Raw genomic sequence first — 14798 nt, forward strand, 5'->3', positions numbered from 1 at the left:
AAACCCATCTGAAAAATTGCATATTCTATTTGAAACCCATCTGAAAAATTGCAAATTCCACTTGAAACCCATGTAAAAAGTGCAAATTCTATTTAAAATGAAACCCATCTGTAAAATTGCAAAATCCACCTGAAACCCATATAAAAATTGCACATTCTATTTGAAACCCAGGTTAAAAAATGTAAATTCTATTTGAAACCCATCTGAAAAATTACAAAATCCACTTGAAACCCATCTAAAAAATTGTGAATTCTATTTGAAACTCATCCAAAAAAATTCTAAGTTCTCTATGAAACCCATCCAAAAAACTGCAAATTCTATTTGAACCCACCTGAAAAATGACAAAATCCACTTGAAATCAATCTAAAAAATTGCAAATTCTACTTGAAACCCAAGAAATGTAAGAATGATCTCTTTGTAATTCTTCACTAGAAGAAAACTCAGCTTTAATTAAGTCTAATGAAGATCCATCCTCATCACAGTGAGAAAACAAAGATCCCACCAAGTTTCCTCCAACTTTTTGCTCATTAATTGTTGAAATTTAATTGGAGGCAAGATTCATTTGCCTGAAGGACTGACAGAGATGTTTGTTAATATTTCCTCCCTGTGAGACTTTTGTGAGTCACTTCTGGAACATTTGTATTTCTGCTTTTATGAAGTATTAAATGCTAAAAAGAAGTTTTAGGTGTAGCAGTTTCCCATCCACTGGATTGTGTTTTATTGGCCAAGGGAGTTGGGGAAAAAGGGGAAATTTCAATGTACACACTCAAATCCTGCTGCCTCAGGAAAATCTCACAGCTGCATTTCTTTTTTGAGTCCAGAAATTAAACAAGAAGAACTTTCTGCTGTTTCATTCTTCCAGCAGCTCTTCAGAGAATTCCTTCCTTTTGCTTTCTTGTTTCTTGCAGTTAAATCTTCCCATTTCTGCTCCCACATCCCAACCCTGAGCTTTGTGCTGAGCTCAGAGTGAATCAGCTCCACCCCACAGCTACTGGGGAGCATCATTTTACACCAGAAATAACCAAAAATGCTGGAATGACACCATTTCCTCTTTTTTTAGGTCCTGAACAACATCAAATCTTATGAATGCATTTGATTCTTTTTGCCAGACAGTTCCTGGAAGGTAGAATGCTTTCTAAACTTGATTTAGGGACTCTGGTGGAGACTCACATCTTACTGGATGGGTTTTTAATCCCCACATTTCCCTGATTTCCTTATCCTTGAAGTCACTTCCCAACTATTCCTCCTGCTGCAGAACCACATTCCTGAAACCTGGATCTTCTCCTGGCAGTTTCTTCACAGAAATGTTGATGTTTCTGCATCAAACCTGCCCAGGGAACTGGGACTGGGAATTGAGGATTGAATTTTTGCAAAAAGAAATGCACTCAGACATGGCTGCTTTGCCTTCAGGCTGGGAGGGGTGTGCTCAGCCTTTATTTGTTGGACTCACAGCTGCTCTGGTCTCCAGCAGCTGCAGGAAGGGACAAATCCTCAGTCCTGGCACGTTTTGGGGCTGGGGGAGCTTGGAGGCTCTCATCAGATGGCAGTGGCTTCTCTGGAAGAATCAGACAGGAAAATCATTTCAAATGAATCAATTCAGATTTAAAAACCACCCAGCCCTGAGCTGAGAGTGTCCAGCACCTGCAACAAGGATAAGCTGGAACTACAAAAGTCTTTGAAAAGCTGGAGAACATCACCCCCATGAATTTATCCTTGGTTTCACTGCTACAAAACTGTAGGGACAGCCACCATCAGCTGCCCCAGAGCAGGGAGAACACATTTCATACTGCCCAAAGCACCTCTCAAAACAATCTCAATCTCTCAAAGCACGCATCAAAACAAAGAAGAAGCTTCAGAAATTGTAATCAGAGTGAGGATTTTCTACAATATAAATCTGTAATAGAAAAATCTGCCTGGGAAGAGACTTGGCTGGTGTTCAGAGCCACAAAAACTCACCATGTTCCTGTTCTGAGGAAGGAGGGATGGGGGCTGGGTCTGGAAATGCAGAGGCTGGGGTGTCTGGCTTCAAGGAAATCAAGTTTATTCTCCTTTAAAAGAGCAGAAACAGTTAAACTGCTTTATAGACATCACTTCCATGAGTGTTTCACTTCAAGATTTAATTAATATAGAATCACTTAACTGCAAAGGTAATTCAGATGTGTTTTACTGCACATTTTCCCTTCTTTTTACAAGTTGAATGGAGCATTATCCACTTCCAATGCCCTGCCATGGGCAGGGCCACCTTCCACTGGAGCAGGGTGCTCAGAGCCCCAGTACAATCAACACCTGGATTACTGGCAATTCCTAAAAAATGAGATCTTTTAGGAAGTCACCTAATCCATGTTCTAAGTTCCACACCAAGGGCCTGGCTAGACTCGCAGAAGGGTTTTTAAACAGCTCCTGGCAGCTGAAGGCTTCAGGTACCACTTTTGTGCACAAAACTGGAGCTGAAGACAGAATCACAGAATATTCTGAGCTGGAAGAGAGAGATCCAAGAGGATCAAAGCCCAACTCCTGGCCAAGACAGACACTTTCTGTTGTGAAGGCTCAGGTGAATTTGCTGCCTCACATTTCAAGCAGAAACCTAAAAGCTCCACATTTAGGAGACAATTTGACCTCTCGTTTGCAGCACAACAAAAAAACCCCACATCAAGAGAGCTCCCACTCAGAGCCAGGGCTGGGAATTTGTGTGCAAAGCTCAGCCTTTAAAATGCAGCACAAGCACAAATTGCCTTGGCCCTTTTATTTCCAAGTGGAAGGGGCAGCAGAAATCTCACCTGGGTGTTTTGAAACAGGACTGCAGAGTGGTGAGGGTGACCCTCCTGGGCTGGGGGCCTCTGCTGCTCTGGGTGCCTGCCTGGCTGCTCCTCCTCTCCTCTGAGGATGGCACTGGGGTGCTTTTGATGCCCACAGGGGTGGAAGGGGATGGCACTGGGGTGCTTTTGATGCCCACAGGGGTGGAAGGGGATGGCACTGGGGTGCTTTTGATGCCCACAGGGGTGGAAGGGGATGGCACTGGAATGGTTTTGATGCCCACAGGGGTGGAAGGGGATGGCACTGGAATGGTTTTGATGCCCACAGGGGTGGAAGGGGATGGCACTGGAATGGTTTTGATGCCCACAGGGGTGGAAGGGGATGGCACTGGAATGGTTTTGATGCCCACAGGGGTGGAAGGGGATGGCACTGGAATGGTTTTGATGCCCACAGGGGTGGAAGGCAGCTCCTTCCCAGCAGTGCTGGGGGTTTGGGGTTGCACTGGGGGATCCTTGCTGGGAGGGGTCCCCTCTGGCAGCCTGGAACCTGGAGAAATGACTTTGTGGGATTGGCTCTTCTTGGCTTTCTTGTCTGCTCCAGGAGTCCTGACATGGATCTGGGGCTTTTCCTTGAGGGGCACTCCCAGCTCATCCTCCTCGAAGGTGACGAAGGAGCAGTACCCGTCCGTGGAGGAAATGGCCAGGAAGGATCCATCACTGGACCTGTTTGGGATTGATTTATTCCCATTAAAGACCAAGATTTTACTTCAACTGATTAAAATAATTCTCTAATTTACAGAGCAAACAGGGATGGATTGCTGCTCAGACACTGAGTGACCACGTGTGTGGCATAAATGAAATACAAAGCCAAGGCAGGGCTCACGGTGGACGTGGAAAAAGGACATTTCCCCATGACAATAAACCTCAGGAACACAATTCCTTACCATGAAATGTCACTCAGGGTGTGGTAATGGATGTTGGAGACATAACCAAAGGGGAAGGACTGCTCAGTGTCATAAAAAAGCACAGAATCTTCTGAGGCAACAGCAAACACCAATCGATAGGGGAGGTTGAACAGGGCAGGGGGGGATTTGGGACTGATTTCATCTGCAAAGAAATGAACAGTGAGAATTCTCTTGTATTTATTGCAAGGTAGTGACTGCACTTAGGCATTAATTTAAATAAAATTACAGCATCAATCAGTGTAAACACTGAGCAGACAGCTCTTGCATAAAATGAAAAATTTAACATTTCTGTTGTCTGAAATTTACTTTTTATTTTCTTAGTTGAAAAACAAAAGGGCACCTTTCTCCCTCTGGATCACTACTGTTTTGTTTTGTAAATTTTTCCCTGTTTTCCAGCTGGAGTTTTTCAGCATATTTATAAGAACTTTAATATTAAAGTTAATATTTTAGAGGAGCTACAGAGATCAACTGCAGACCCTCATCTCCTTGCTTTGCAACACTATGGATCTAAAATTATGATGGAAATAGAACAGGTAAATCCTGTAAGGAATACTACAAATTTAACCTTGAAAGAAAGGAGCCAAGCTCTGCCTTTCCACCTGAGTAATGCCAGTCTTGTTAAAATATAAACACTCCTGGACCCACAGTAAAGCTGGATTAAATAAATACAAAACAATTTTTTGTGCAACTTCACATAATCCTGCCCCCAGCTCAGAATTCCTGCTCTGCCCAGTAACAGCAGCACTGCTTCCTTGAATAAACACCAGTGGTTGTGGCAAACTCCTCCAACTCCCTGTGATGTGGGCAGCTGAGACTAACAGGAATTATTTCACTGCACTGCTCCTCTGGTGCTAAACCAGGTTATTTCTTTTGAACACAAAATGGTTAACAGCTGAAGGAAAATATTTCACAGTGCTCCTGCAGCCTGAGAGGCCAAGGAACAACATTCATCCCCTCTACCAAAAGCAACTCATGAGGGACTTGAGGTGAACTCAGGGCCTCAGAGTCAGGAAGCAACTTCTCAGCACTGTCTCAGAGGAATGAATGCTGAAAGGCTGGGGCATAAAACAGTGTCCAGCCACATCTTTTCCCAGATTTGCTGGGAGTTCCCACTCCCTGAAGTGGGAAAGTTCCCACTCCCTGAAGCTTCCCATATGTCTTAGGTTGGAAATGGGGCTGTGTGTTCTGTTCCCATCTGTCAGAGCTGGGGCAGTTCTCTGCTGTCCATGGGGCAGTTTTTTCTTTCTCTCTGCCACAGCCAATCCTCCCTGCAGGAGATCTCTGCTGTCCATGGCCACTGAGTGTCCCTGCAGGGCTGATCCAATCCCATCATCCCATGGGGAGATGCTGCGCCCAGGGGAGGAGCCAAGCATTCCTACCTGGATCCAATCTGAGGTGCTGGGACAGCCCAGCAGCCTTTGCCCAGTGCATTGCCAGAGGAGCAGCTTCTGCTGCCCTGCATTGCCAGAGGGAGCCCAGGCCCATCTCCAGCAGCCCTGGAGCTGCAGAGGAAAACTCCCCCCTTGTGCAGGATCCCTGCTCCAGCAGAGCCACAGCTGGCACTGCAGGAGGGCTGAGCCCCCATGGGATGGGGCTGTGCCACCCCCTGGCACACAGGGGGGCACCTCCTATTCTGACTCTGGCAGTGGTTTTTTTGTTTGTTTGTACTACTGCATTTGTATTTTTACTTTTCCCAGTAAAGACCTGTTATTCCTACTCCCATATCCTTGCCTGAGAGTCCCTTCATTTCAAAATTATAATAATTCAGACTGTAACAATTTGCATTTTCTATTTCAGGGAGGCTCCTGCCTTCCTGAGCACCCAGCTGCCTTCCCAAACCCACTCACCATACCTTCAGCAGAGGCTCCTCTCAGCTCAAAGTACACAGGGCAGCAGCGAACAGCCAGAGTGCCCTTGCCAGGACAGGGCAGGTGACCCACGGGCCTTAGAGAGAGCCAGGAGTTCAGAAAACACATTTGCATTATTGGAATTGTTTATTTTTCAATCCAAACAGATTTTTATCTCACTAAACCCCTACCTTTTAAGGTTGTTTCTGGAGAAAACATAGGTGGTGTTTGTAACGTTCTCTCCTGATTCCACACAGCCAGCTGCAAAAACAAAGAGTCCAACATTACTCATCACCTCACAGAGCTCCTGAGCACACACCTTGTGTCCACAAACATTCCAGTTCCTGGCAATTAGGCCTCTCCAGAAATATTCTAATTCCCAGGAATTAGGCTTGTCAGTTGGGCAAAAGCTGAATTCAACTTAAAAAGGCATCCCAAATATTTATTTAGTGCTGGTTTTGTTTTCCCTTATACACTTCCCTCTTCAAAGCTGCTTTTTGATGTTGCCAGACATCAATAAAAGAAGGGTTTGGACAGGCACACACTGATCCCCCCTTGCTGGGCTGTTTTTACTCTGAATGCAGAATGTTCTGAGGGAAGGACAAAATCAAAAAAACCACACTCGTTATCATTCATTTCTATCTTAAGACTTCTGGAGTTGCAATTTATCCAGCAAAAATGCCATAAATAGCACTTTTATCACAGGAGAAATTTGATGTTGTGGATTGTTGATGGAGAATATTGTGGAGTTTTTATTTTCTTCAATAAGGAGAATGAGGAATGGCTTAATTAGGATAAATCGGCATCACTGAGATGCAGGAAATATTAAGGAACATTCAAATTAGGATATAAGAGATTGAGGGAGCTGGGAAAGGGGCTCAGCCTGGAGAAACCTTAGGTTCTCAGGGAATGCTTTGGGTTGGGAGCCATCTCAACTCAGGGGGGCCCTTGTGGCTCTGCACAAGTCCCTGCCAGGAGGGCACAGCCGGGGGGGTCGGGCTCTGCTCCCAGGGAACAGGGACAGGAGCAGAGGGAACGGCCTCAGGCTGGGCCAGGGCAGGCTCAGCTTGGACAGCAGCAGCAATTTGCCCATGGAAAGGGAGCTCAGGCCTTGGCAGGGGCTGCCCAGGGAGCTTTGCAGTGCCCAGCCCTGCAGGTGTCCCCTGCAGGTGGCACTGAGTGCTCTGGGCTGGGGACAAGGTGCCCATGGGGCACAGCTGGGACTCCATGACCTTGGGAATGTTTTCCAAGCTCAGTGACACAACCCAAGTGCCAGGAGATGTCCCCACACCTGGAGTGAGCAGATAGGAGCCATCAGGAGTGAAGCTGAGCCTGCGGAAGAACGACTTCATGCTGTCGTCGTGAAACATCCGAAAGCTCCTGGCCTGCAACACAGAAATCAGGACTGTGGAAAAGGCCAGGAATGTGCAACTGCCATCCCTGGGACACAAAACATCCACTTGGACACTCCAGCCTGATGGAACTTTTCAAATAAAAGCTTTAAGAAGCCATGGCTCCTTCAAGCTCTCTATAAATTCTTCACAGCTAAGAAAAATAATCCTTGATCCCTCTTGAGCTGCAAAGCAAAATACTCCCAGAGCTGTCACCTTAAAGCAGCCATCAAAAAACAGTCATAACCTGGAGAACAACATTGTTTAACACCCAGTGCTGCTCAGGCATCTCGTGCTAACCCCAGGATTAGAGGTTGAAAGAAAACTTCTCCCATGGCAAAGTGCCTGCTCTCAGGCCTGTTCTTCAGTGTCCATAAAACTCTTACCAATGTTTTCCCCCAAAAAGAAAAGGAATGAATAGAAGGAATTAAGAAAGTTACAGCCAGCCTGGAGGTGTTATTTTACTATCACTTAAAGCTGTTTGGGAGGAAACAAAAGCTCTTTGTTTTCCCTCTTAGGGTTAGAGTTTCCTAAATAATCCCTAATTCATATCTTTCTTCAAAATCTAATTACCTTCTTGAAAATTCCTGGCTGTTAACTTTAAAATATTATTACTATTAACTTTAAAATATTATTACTATTAACTTTAAAACATTATCACTATTAACTTTAAAATATTATCACTATTAACTTTAAAATATTATCACTATTATTATTCACATCCATTCCTAAACTCCAGGCTACTGCCAGGTATGTTTGAAATTTTCCCTGTTAAGAACTGTTTTCTCCACACTATTTTTAATTTTTACAACTAAAGGATTACCTTACTGCTTTCATCAGCAAAAAATTTTGGGGATGTGGTTTCGGGGTGATGATGGTGGGAGTGGATGAGTGTGAAGGTTTCTTGCAACCTTGATGATTCTACAACATAGGAATTGTTTGAATGGAAAATATTGGATCTTTGGGTTTCATGGAACAGGAAGTTTAGATAAAAGAGCCCCCAGCAGAGTTGGCAGCCCCAGCAGAAGCAGGTACCTCTCCTTCAGCTCCCGACCCCGATGGCATCTTGGTGACATTGAAGGCCACTCGCTTGGTCTGGGTGCTGTAAACTCGCAGGACCCTGCGTGGGAGAGCAGAGTGAGCCAGCAGGGAATGATGGAGTGCATAGGGTTGGGAGGGACATGAAAAATCAGCCATTGCTGCCATGGCAGGGACACCTCCCAGTGCCCCAGGCTGCCCCAGCCCCAGTGTCCAACCTGGCCTTGGGCACTGCCAGGGATCCAGGGCTGGAATTCCATCCCAGCCCTGCCCACCCTGCCAGGGAACAATTCCTCATTGCCAAGATCCCACCCAGCCCTGCCCTCTGGCAGTGGGAGCCATTCCCTGTGTCCTGTCCCTCCATCCCCATGTCCTGTCCTTCAACCCTGTGAGGAAGCCCTGAGGGAGCTGGGGGTGCTCAGCCTGGAGCAAAGGAGACTCAGGGCTGCCCTCCTCACTCTGCACAGCTCCTGAAAGGGGCCTGGGCTCAGCTGGCCCTGGGCTCTTTCTCCAGCAGCACTGACACACCCAGAGCACACAGCCTCGAGCTGCACCAAGGGAAATCCAGGCTGGAGAGCAGGGAAAAGGTTTTTCCAGCAAGGGTGAGAAAGTTCTGGAATGGCTGCCCGGGGAGGTGGTGGAGTCCCCATGCCTGGGTGTGTTTAACAAAGCCTGGATGTGGCACTGGGTGCCAGGGTTCAGTTGAGGGGTTGGGGCTGGGCTGGACTGGATGGCCTTGAAGGTCTCTCCCAACCCAGGGATTCTGGGAATTCTGGGAATTCTGTGAAATTGTCTCTCTCCAGCTTTCCTGGGGCTCCTTCAGGCCCTGCAAGGCCACCCTGAGCTCAGCCCAAAGCTTCTCCTGTGCAGGTGAACAATCCCAGCTGTGCCAGCCTTTCCTATGAACAGCTTCCTTTCACCCCAAGTTTCCCAAAAATGCCCCAGGATCTCCCTTCTCAGTCAGCAGCTCAAAATATAAAAATATAAACCTGGACCACCAGTTGACCATCAAGTAAAATTCTCCTCATGAGACATCACCAGAGGGATGTGTGTGAACGACCAAAGAATCAATGAACCCCTCACAATGCTTGGCAACCCCTCCACAAGGTTTGGCAGGTCCCAGCATTTGGATTTATGGGGGAACAAGGAAATTAGGAAACAGGGAACTGCCAGGCAGTTCCTACCGGCACTGTGGGCTCCTCAAGGGTGGGAACTCACCTTAAAAACAATTAACCACATCTCCATCAGTTCTACCATCATGGAATGCTCTGGGCTGGAAGAGACCTTAAAGATCATTGAACTCCAACCCTGCCTTGAGCAGGGACCTTGCACTGTCCCAGGCTGCTCCATCCCCAAGGATGAATTTATCAGCTCATGAACACAACCATGCAGCACTCTCTGAAGAGTACCAATAATGATCAATAACATAAAAATTTAACTCCTAAAGGAAGACTCCTAGAAAAGTTTATTTGCTGCTAAGAGAGACTGCAGGAATCATTTACCTTAAGCCAAAAAATTAACTAAAATATCATTTTACTTTCAGATCAGCCTGCTTAGACAACAAAGTGAATAAAACAAAACCTCATGTTTATCTGGCATACTTCCTTTTAATTCCTTTTAACCTTGCACTGTCCCAGGCTGCTCCATCCCCAAGGATGAATTTATCAGCTCATTAACACAACCATGCAGCACTCTCTGAAGAGTATCAGTAATGATCAATAACATAAAAATTTAATTCCTAAAGGAATTAAAGGAATTAAGTCTTCCTAAAGGAAGACTCCTACAAAAGTTTATTTGCTGCTAAGAGAGACTGTAGGAATCATTTACCTTAAGCCAAAAAATTAACTAAAATATCATTTTACTTTCAGATCAGCCTGCTTACACAACAAAGTGAATAAAGTAAAACCTCATGTTTATCTGGCATACTTCCTTTCAATTCATCCTCCTGGAAAAAGGAATATTCAGGAAAACCACTCAGACCAACAGCTCACCTGTCACAACTCAGGGTTGCAATATACTGGCCCAGAGGATCCCAGGTTACTCCTTGGACATAACTCTTGTGCTCATTAAATATTGAAACTTTCTGTCCTGAAATTACAAACAGCTTCCAGATCATAAATTCCAACGTGTTTCCAAACATTTCAGACATAAAACAAGACAAAGAAATGCTTCAAAACGTAGGGAAATAATTTTTTAAACATACAAGTGTCCATTGGATGGTGGCTGAAAAGCTTATCAGCAAAAGTTGCTTTTAAAGTGCCAGTTAAAGGTTTGTTCACTACAAATTTGATGATTAATTAGAATTAATATTAGATCATTATTTAGGGTTTGTTCACTACAAACTTAACAATTAATTAGAATGAATATTAGATTAATATTATGACTCAGATAAGCAAAGGCAGGAGCTCTCTGACCCCACTGATGTTCCACAAGAGAAGTTCTCAGGGCCAAAATATTGATGAGAGAAAATTATAGAGAGTTTTAGAAATACTTTGTTGAACACCTGCCACAGGTGGGATTTTTTTCTATTATTTAAGTGTTGCTTTCTTGCAAAGAAATACCAGAAGCTGCCAAGTTTCAAAGAAAATAAATAGCTTTTCAAAAGGAAAGACACAAACAGAGCTCAGGCCATGCTGCACAACACCAAAAAGTGACGTAAGAAGTTTGTGCAAGAGTTTTGGGGGGTAAAAAATGTGTGAAGTTATTTCCTGAATACTCCAAGGTGATCAGATTCCTCAGGTGTAAATTGAGAATATTTTTTATCTATTTATTGAGGGCCCTCACACACACACAGAAAATCACACAGAAAAACAATCATCAAAAAGATGTTTCCCATTTTTTGGGGGGGAAATGCCACAAGCCCCTTCCAGCAGATCTGGAATTCCACGAGATAACTGCAGCATTTACCTTTATTGACATCCCACATGATTGCTGTGTTATCCACAGAAGCAGATGCCATGTAATTTCCATCTGAGGTCCAACAAATATCATACACATCTTCCAAGTGGCCTCTGGAAGGCAGGAAAAACCAATTATTAATTTGAAAATTAAAAGCTATGTGTGAATATGAGTTTTATGAATTTTTAGGTTAAAAAAAATAGCAAGAGGCAAATAAAAACTCCTGCTGGTGCTTCAAGCACTTCTGCATTCCTCTCACAACAACCTCAGCTGCCAAGAACTGCTGCTTCAGCTTAAAACCATTGCTCTTTGTCCTGTCACCACCTGATTATTCAAAATGTCCCTCTCCCTCCTTTTTCTGAGTCTCATTAACAGGGAGTTACAAGGATTCATATCAGAGCAAACAAACTGTAGACAGTGCTGGAATTCTACACAAACTGAAAAGTGCACCACATGTTAAGAGACCACTGGGAAAACAAAACCATTGAAAAGAAAAACAAACTGACTAAACAACAAATTTACCTCAAAGTTTTAATGACTGCCCAGTTCTCCTTGTTGAGCTGAGCTTCATCATCATCCTGAAACACCAACGGCTCCAGCTCTTTGCTGTCATTCAGCTTCCACAGCAAAATGACAGCATCTGCAGAAGGAACCAGAGCAAGCTGCTCAATTTCCCTTTGTCCCTTTTGTTCATTCAGGTGGATTTCATTTAGTTTAAGTTCAAAATTCTGCTGAATGAGGCAGAGGAGAAGCAGCTCTCACCATCCCCTCCTGAGGCCAGGATGTCCCCGCTGGGAGAGAAGCGCACGACGTTGACGGCCTTGGTGTGGCGCGCCAGGTTGGACAGGAACTCCACGATGGCTTTTCCATCCGGGCCCTTCTCCACCTTCCAGATCTGCTTAGGAGAGCGGCACAGGATCATCAGGGTGGGAAGGGCCACCAGCATCACCCCAATCCCTGTCCCCAAGGGCCACATCCAGACTCCTCTGGGACAATTCCAGTGACTCCAAACCTCCCTGGGCAGCTCAGCCCAAGGCCTGACCACTCTGCCACTCCAATTTATTTTCAAATCTCCAATCTGAACCTCCCTGTGATGCAATTTGAGGCCATTTCCTCTCCTCCCTTCCCTTGGTAATGCCTCAGGTTGGAGCTTTTCTATTTTTCACATTCTGTGCTGCTTCAGTGTGTGGGTCTGAGCTTCACATTCTGGGATGGTGAGCTCTGTGCACAGAGCAGGGAGACAAAACAATTCCTGCTCCAGCTGGGCACCAAGGACAAATGATCCAAATCTCAGCCCCAGAGCACAAACCCCGTGGGCTGGAGAGAGAAAAACAAGCAGGGTGGGACTGCAGGGGCTAAAGCTGGAATGGGACAATGAACTGCAAGATGCAAATGGAGCAGAACTGATCCCAGGGACAGACCCCGTGCCCGGCCGTGCATTTTGGGGCCATTTTGGTTCATCTTGGGTGCAGCCCTGGCTGGGCTCTGGTGCTGCCCAAGGTGCATCCATGGAGGAGATGCTTTGAATCAATCCCTGCTTTATTCTGTGACTCTGCCCAGCCTCTGCTCTGGGCCAGCCTGCACAAGGCATCAGTTTCTGGTGACCATGAATTATTGGGATATGGCAGAAGAGCCTGACCCCACCTCACTCCACCCTCCTGTCAGGGAGCATATTTTATGTGAAAGAAAAATGACATTTTTTTAGCCCTAAAATAGATATTAAAAAAATCCCTGAAACATATGCACCATCAGGGAAGAATTTGCCAGTGAGGAAGGAAAAAGTTTTACCTGAGACAACTGGAATAAACTACTACAGAGACTATTTACCAGAGTATGTAATGACAAGGGGGAGTGGCTTCATACTAAGAGAGTCGGTTTAGATTGAATATTAGGATGAAACTGTTCCCTGGCAGGGTGGGGAGGAGCTGGGATGAAATTCCCAGAGCAGCTGTGGCTGCCCTTGGATCCCTGGCAGTGCCCAAGGCCAGGTTGGACATTGGGGCTGGGAGCAGCCTGGGACAGTGGGAGGTGTCCCTGCTTTAAGTCCCCTTCCAACCCCAACCTGTAATTCTATATACAATCTTACACTCTTTCCTGAAACGATCCACTCCCCTTGGCATGTACCTCCCAATAACCCAGTATTTTGGATAATGAAACCAACCCGACATTTTGATAATGAAACCATCCCAGTATTTTGGATAACAGCCCCCACACCCCGCACACCTCCAGCCCCGGTTCAGCTCACCCTCACGGTTGTGTCCACCCCTGCCGAGGCCAGGCGATTGATCCTCCCATCCGCTCCATGCTGGAAATCCAAGCTGTAAACTGGCTCCTTATTATGCCACACGATTTCACAGGTGATGACCTTCATGTTTCCTGGAGAAAACAGAACAAACCCCGCATCAATTCTTGTTCCTTATGGCTCTGGAGGCCAAACTTTGTGCGCATTTCCCAGGCACCGCTGGCAGAGCCTGGAACTGCACCGCAGTCCATTGACAGGATGCTTTGAGGAAGGCTGTTTCTAAAAGTTGTGATTATTATGGCTAAAGTTCCTGTTTAGGGGTTGCAAGAGAGCGGTATCAAGCCCTGTGCATCGGTTTAAGGCTTGAGAGAAAAACTTTTTTTGGGGGTAACAACCCTGCCCGAAATCCAAACAAGGAGGCAGCACGGGCGGCCCGGCGCGGGCTGGGGAAGGGCAGAGGCGCCGCCGGCCGCTCCCGGAGCCGCCGGGATCCCCAGTCCCGCTCTCCAGACCCCAAGGATCACCAATCCTACTCCCCAGAGCCCCAGAACCCCAAATCCCGGTGCGGCTCGCCCGGCTCGGGTCCCCCCCCACTGCCCTCACCTGCGGCCCGCCCGCGGCTCCCGCGCGCTCCCGCCTGCGCCCGCCCCGCGCATGCGCGCGCCCGCCCCGCGCGCCGCCTCAGGAGCTGCCGGGGGCGAAAAAACCGCAAATACATCGGAATAAATCTAAAATGAAAAAAGCCCAATGCTTGCACTGCTCAAAAGAGTGTTTGTTTTGTTTTGTTTTGATATTTTCATTTCATAGGCATTGCTGTGCTTGACCGGTGTAAATATATAAAAGTCTTAATGGGTAACGTGTCTCCAAACTTCCCTGTTTCAAATGCAAACCTTTTGCCTGAAAAACAGAATAATAATGACAAGTTACATTGTGAGAAAACGGCTTCTGCTTTCACTTCTTGCCCAAGGGAAGAAGAGCCTCTGGGCAGGGGAGGTTGAAGCCCAAAATGGGGCTCTGAGAGCTCCCAGACCCCACAGGGCCTCACACAGCAGGGGAGGGAGCAGGAGACGAGGAAGGAAAGTTAATTCTACATCACAGAGTTATGGAACGTGAAAAAAGCCCAATGCTTGCACCTCCTCAAAAGAGTGTTTGTTTTGTTTTGTTTTGTTTTAATTTCACAGGCATTGCTGTGCTTGACCGGTGTAAATATATAAAAGTCCTAATGGGTAACGTTTTCGAACTTCCCTATTTCAAATGCAAACCTTTTGCCTGAAAAACATAATAATAATGACAAATTACATTGTGAGAAAATGGCTTCTCCTTTCACTTCTTGCCCAATGGAAGAAGAGCCTCTGGGCAGGGGAGGTTGAAGCCCAAAATGGGGCTCTGAGAGCTCCCAGACCCCACAGGGCCTCACACAGCAGGGGAGGGAGCAGGAGAGGACGAAGGAAGATTAATTCTACGTCACAGAATTATGGAATGGTTGGGGTTGGAAGGGATCTTAAAGTGCCACCCAGTGCCACCCCTGCCATGACAGGGACACCTTCCACTGTCCCAGGCTGCTCCAGCCCCAATGTCCAACCTGGCCTTGGGCACTGCCAGGGATCCAGGGGCAGCCCCAGCTGCTCTGGGAATTCCATCCCAGCCCCTCCAGGGGACAATTT

The 14798-nt window shown here is 46.3% G+C and overlaps 1 protein-coding gene across 1 annotated transcript; it reads right to left on the minus strand.

Moving 5' to 3' along the window:
• Positions 1-414: 414 nt before the first annotated feature.
• Positions 415-13776, minus strand: CHAF1B (chromatin assembly factor 1 subunit B). The gene is made up of 14 exons (XM_066571706.1): positions 13738-13776; positions 13138-13268; positions 11655-11787; positions 11415-11532; positions 10902-11005; positions 9986-10082; positions 7992-8076; positions 6857-6950; positions 5757-5826; positions 5571-5662; positions 3698-3860; positions 2778-3476; positions 1957-2048; positions 415-1555 (listed from the first exon to the last, which is right to left on the minus strand). The coding sequence occupies exons 2-14, from the start codon at positions 13261-13263 to the stop codon at positions 1434-1436; spliced, it is 1995 nt and encodes a 664-aa protein (XP_066427803.1). The 5' UTR covers positions 13264-13268; positions 13738-13776; the 3' UTR covers positions 415-1433.
• Positions 13777-14798: the final 1022 nt, after the last annotated feature.

This window comes from Molothrus aeneus, chromosome 2 (genome assembly GCF_037042795.1).
Source record: "Molothrus aeneus isolate 106 chromosome 2, BPBGC_Maene_1.0, whole genome shotgun sequence".
Classification (NCBI taxonomy): domain Eukaryota; kingdom Metazoa; phylum Chordata; class Aves; order Passeriformes; family Icteridae; genus Molothrus; species Molothrus aeneus.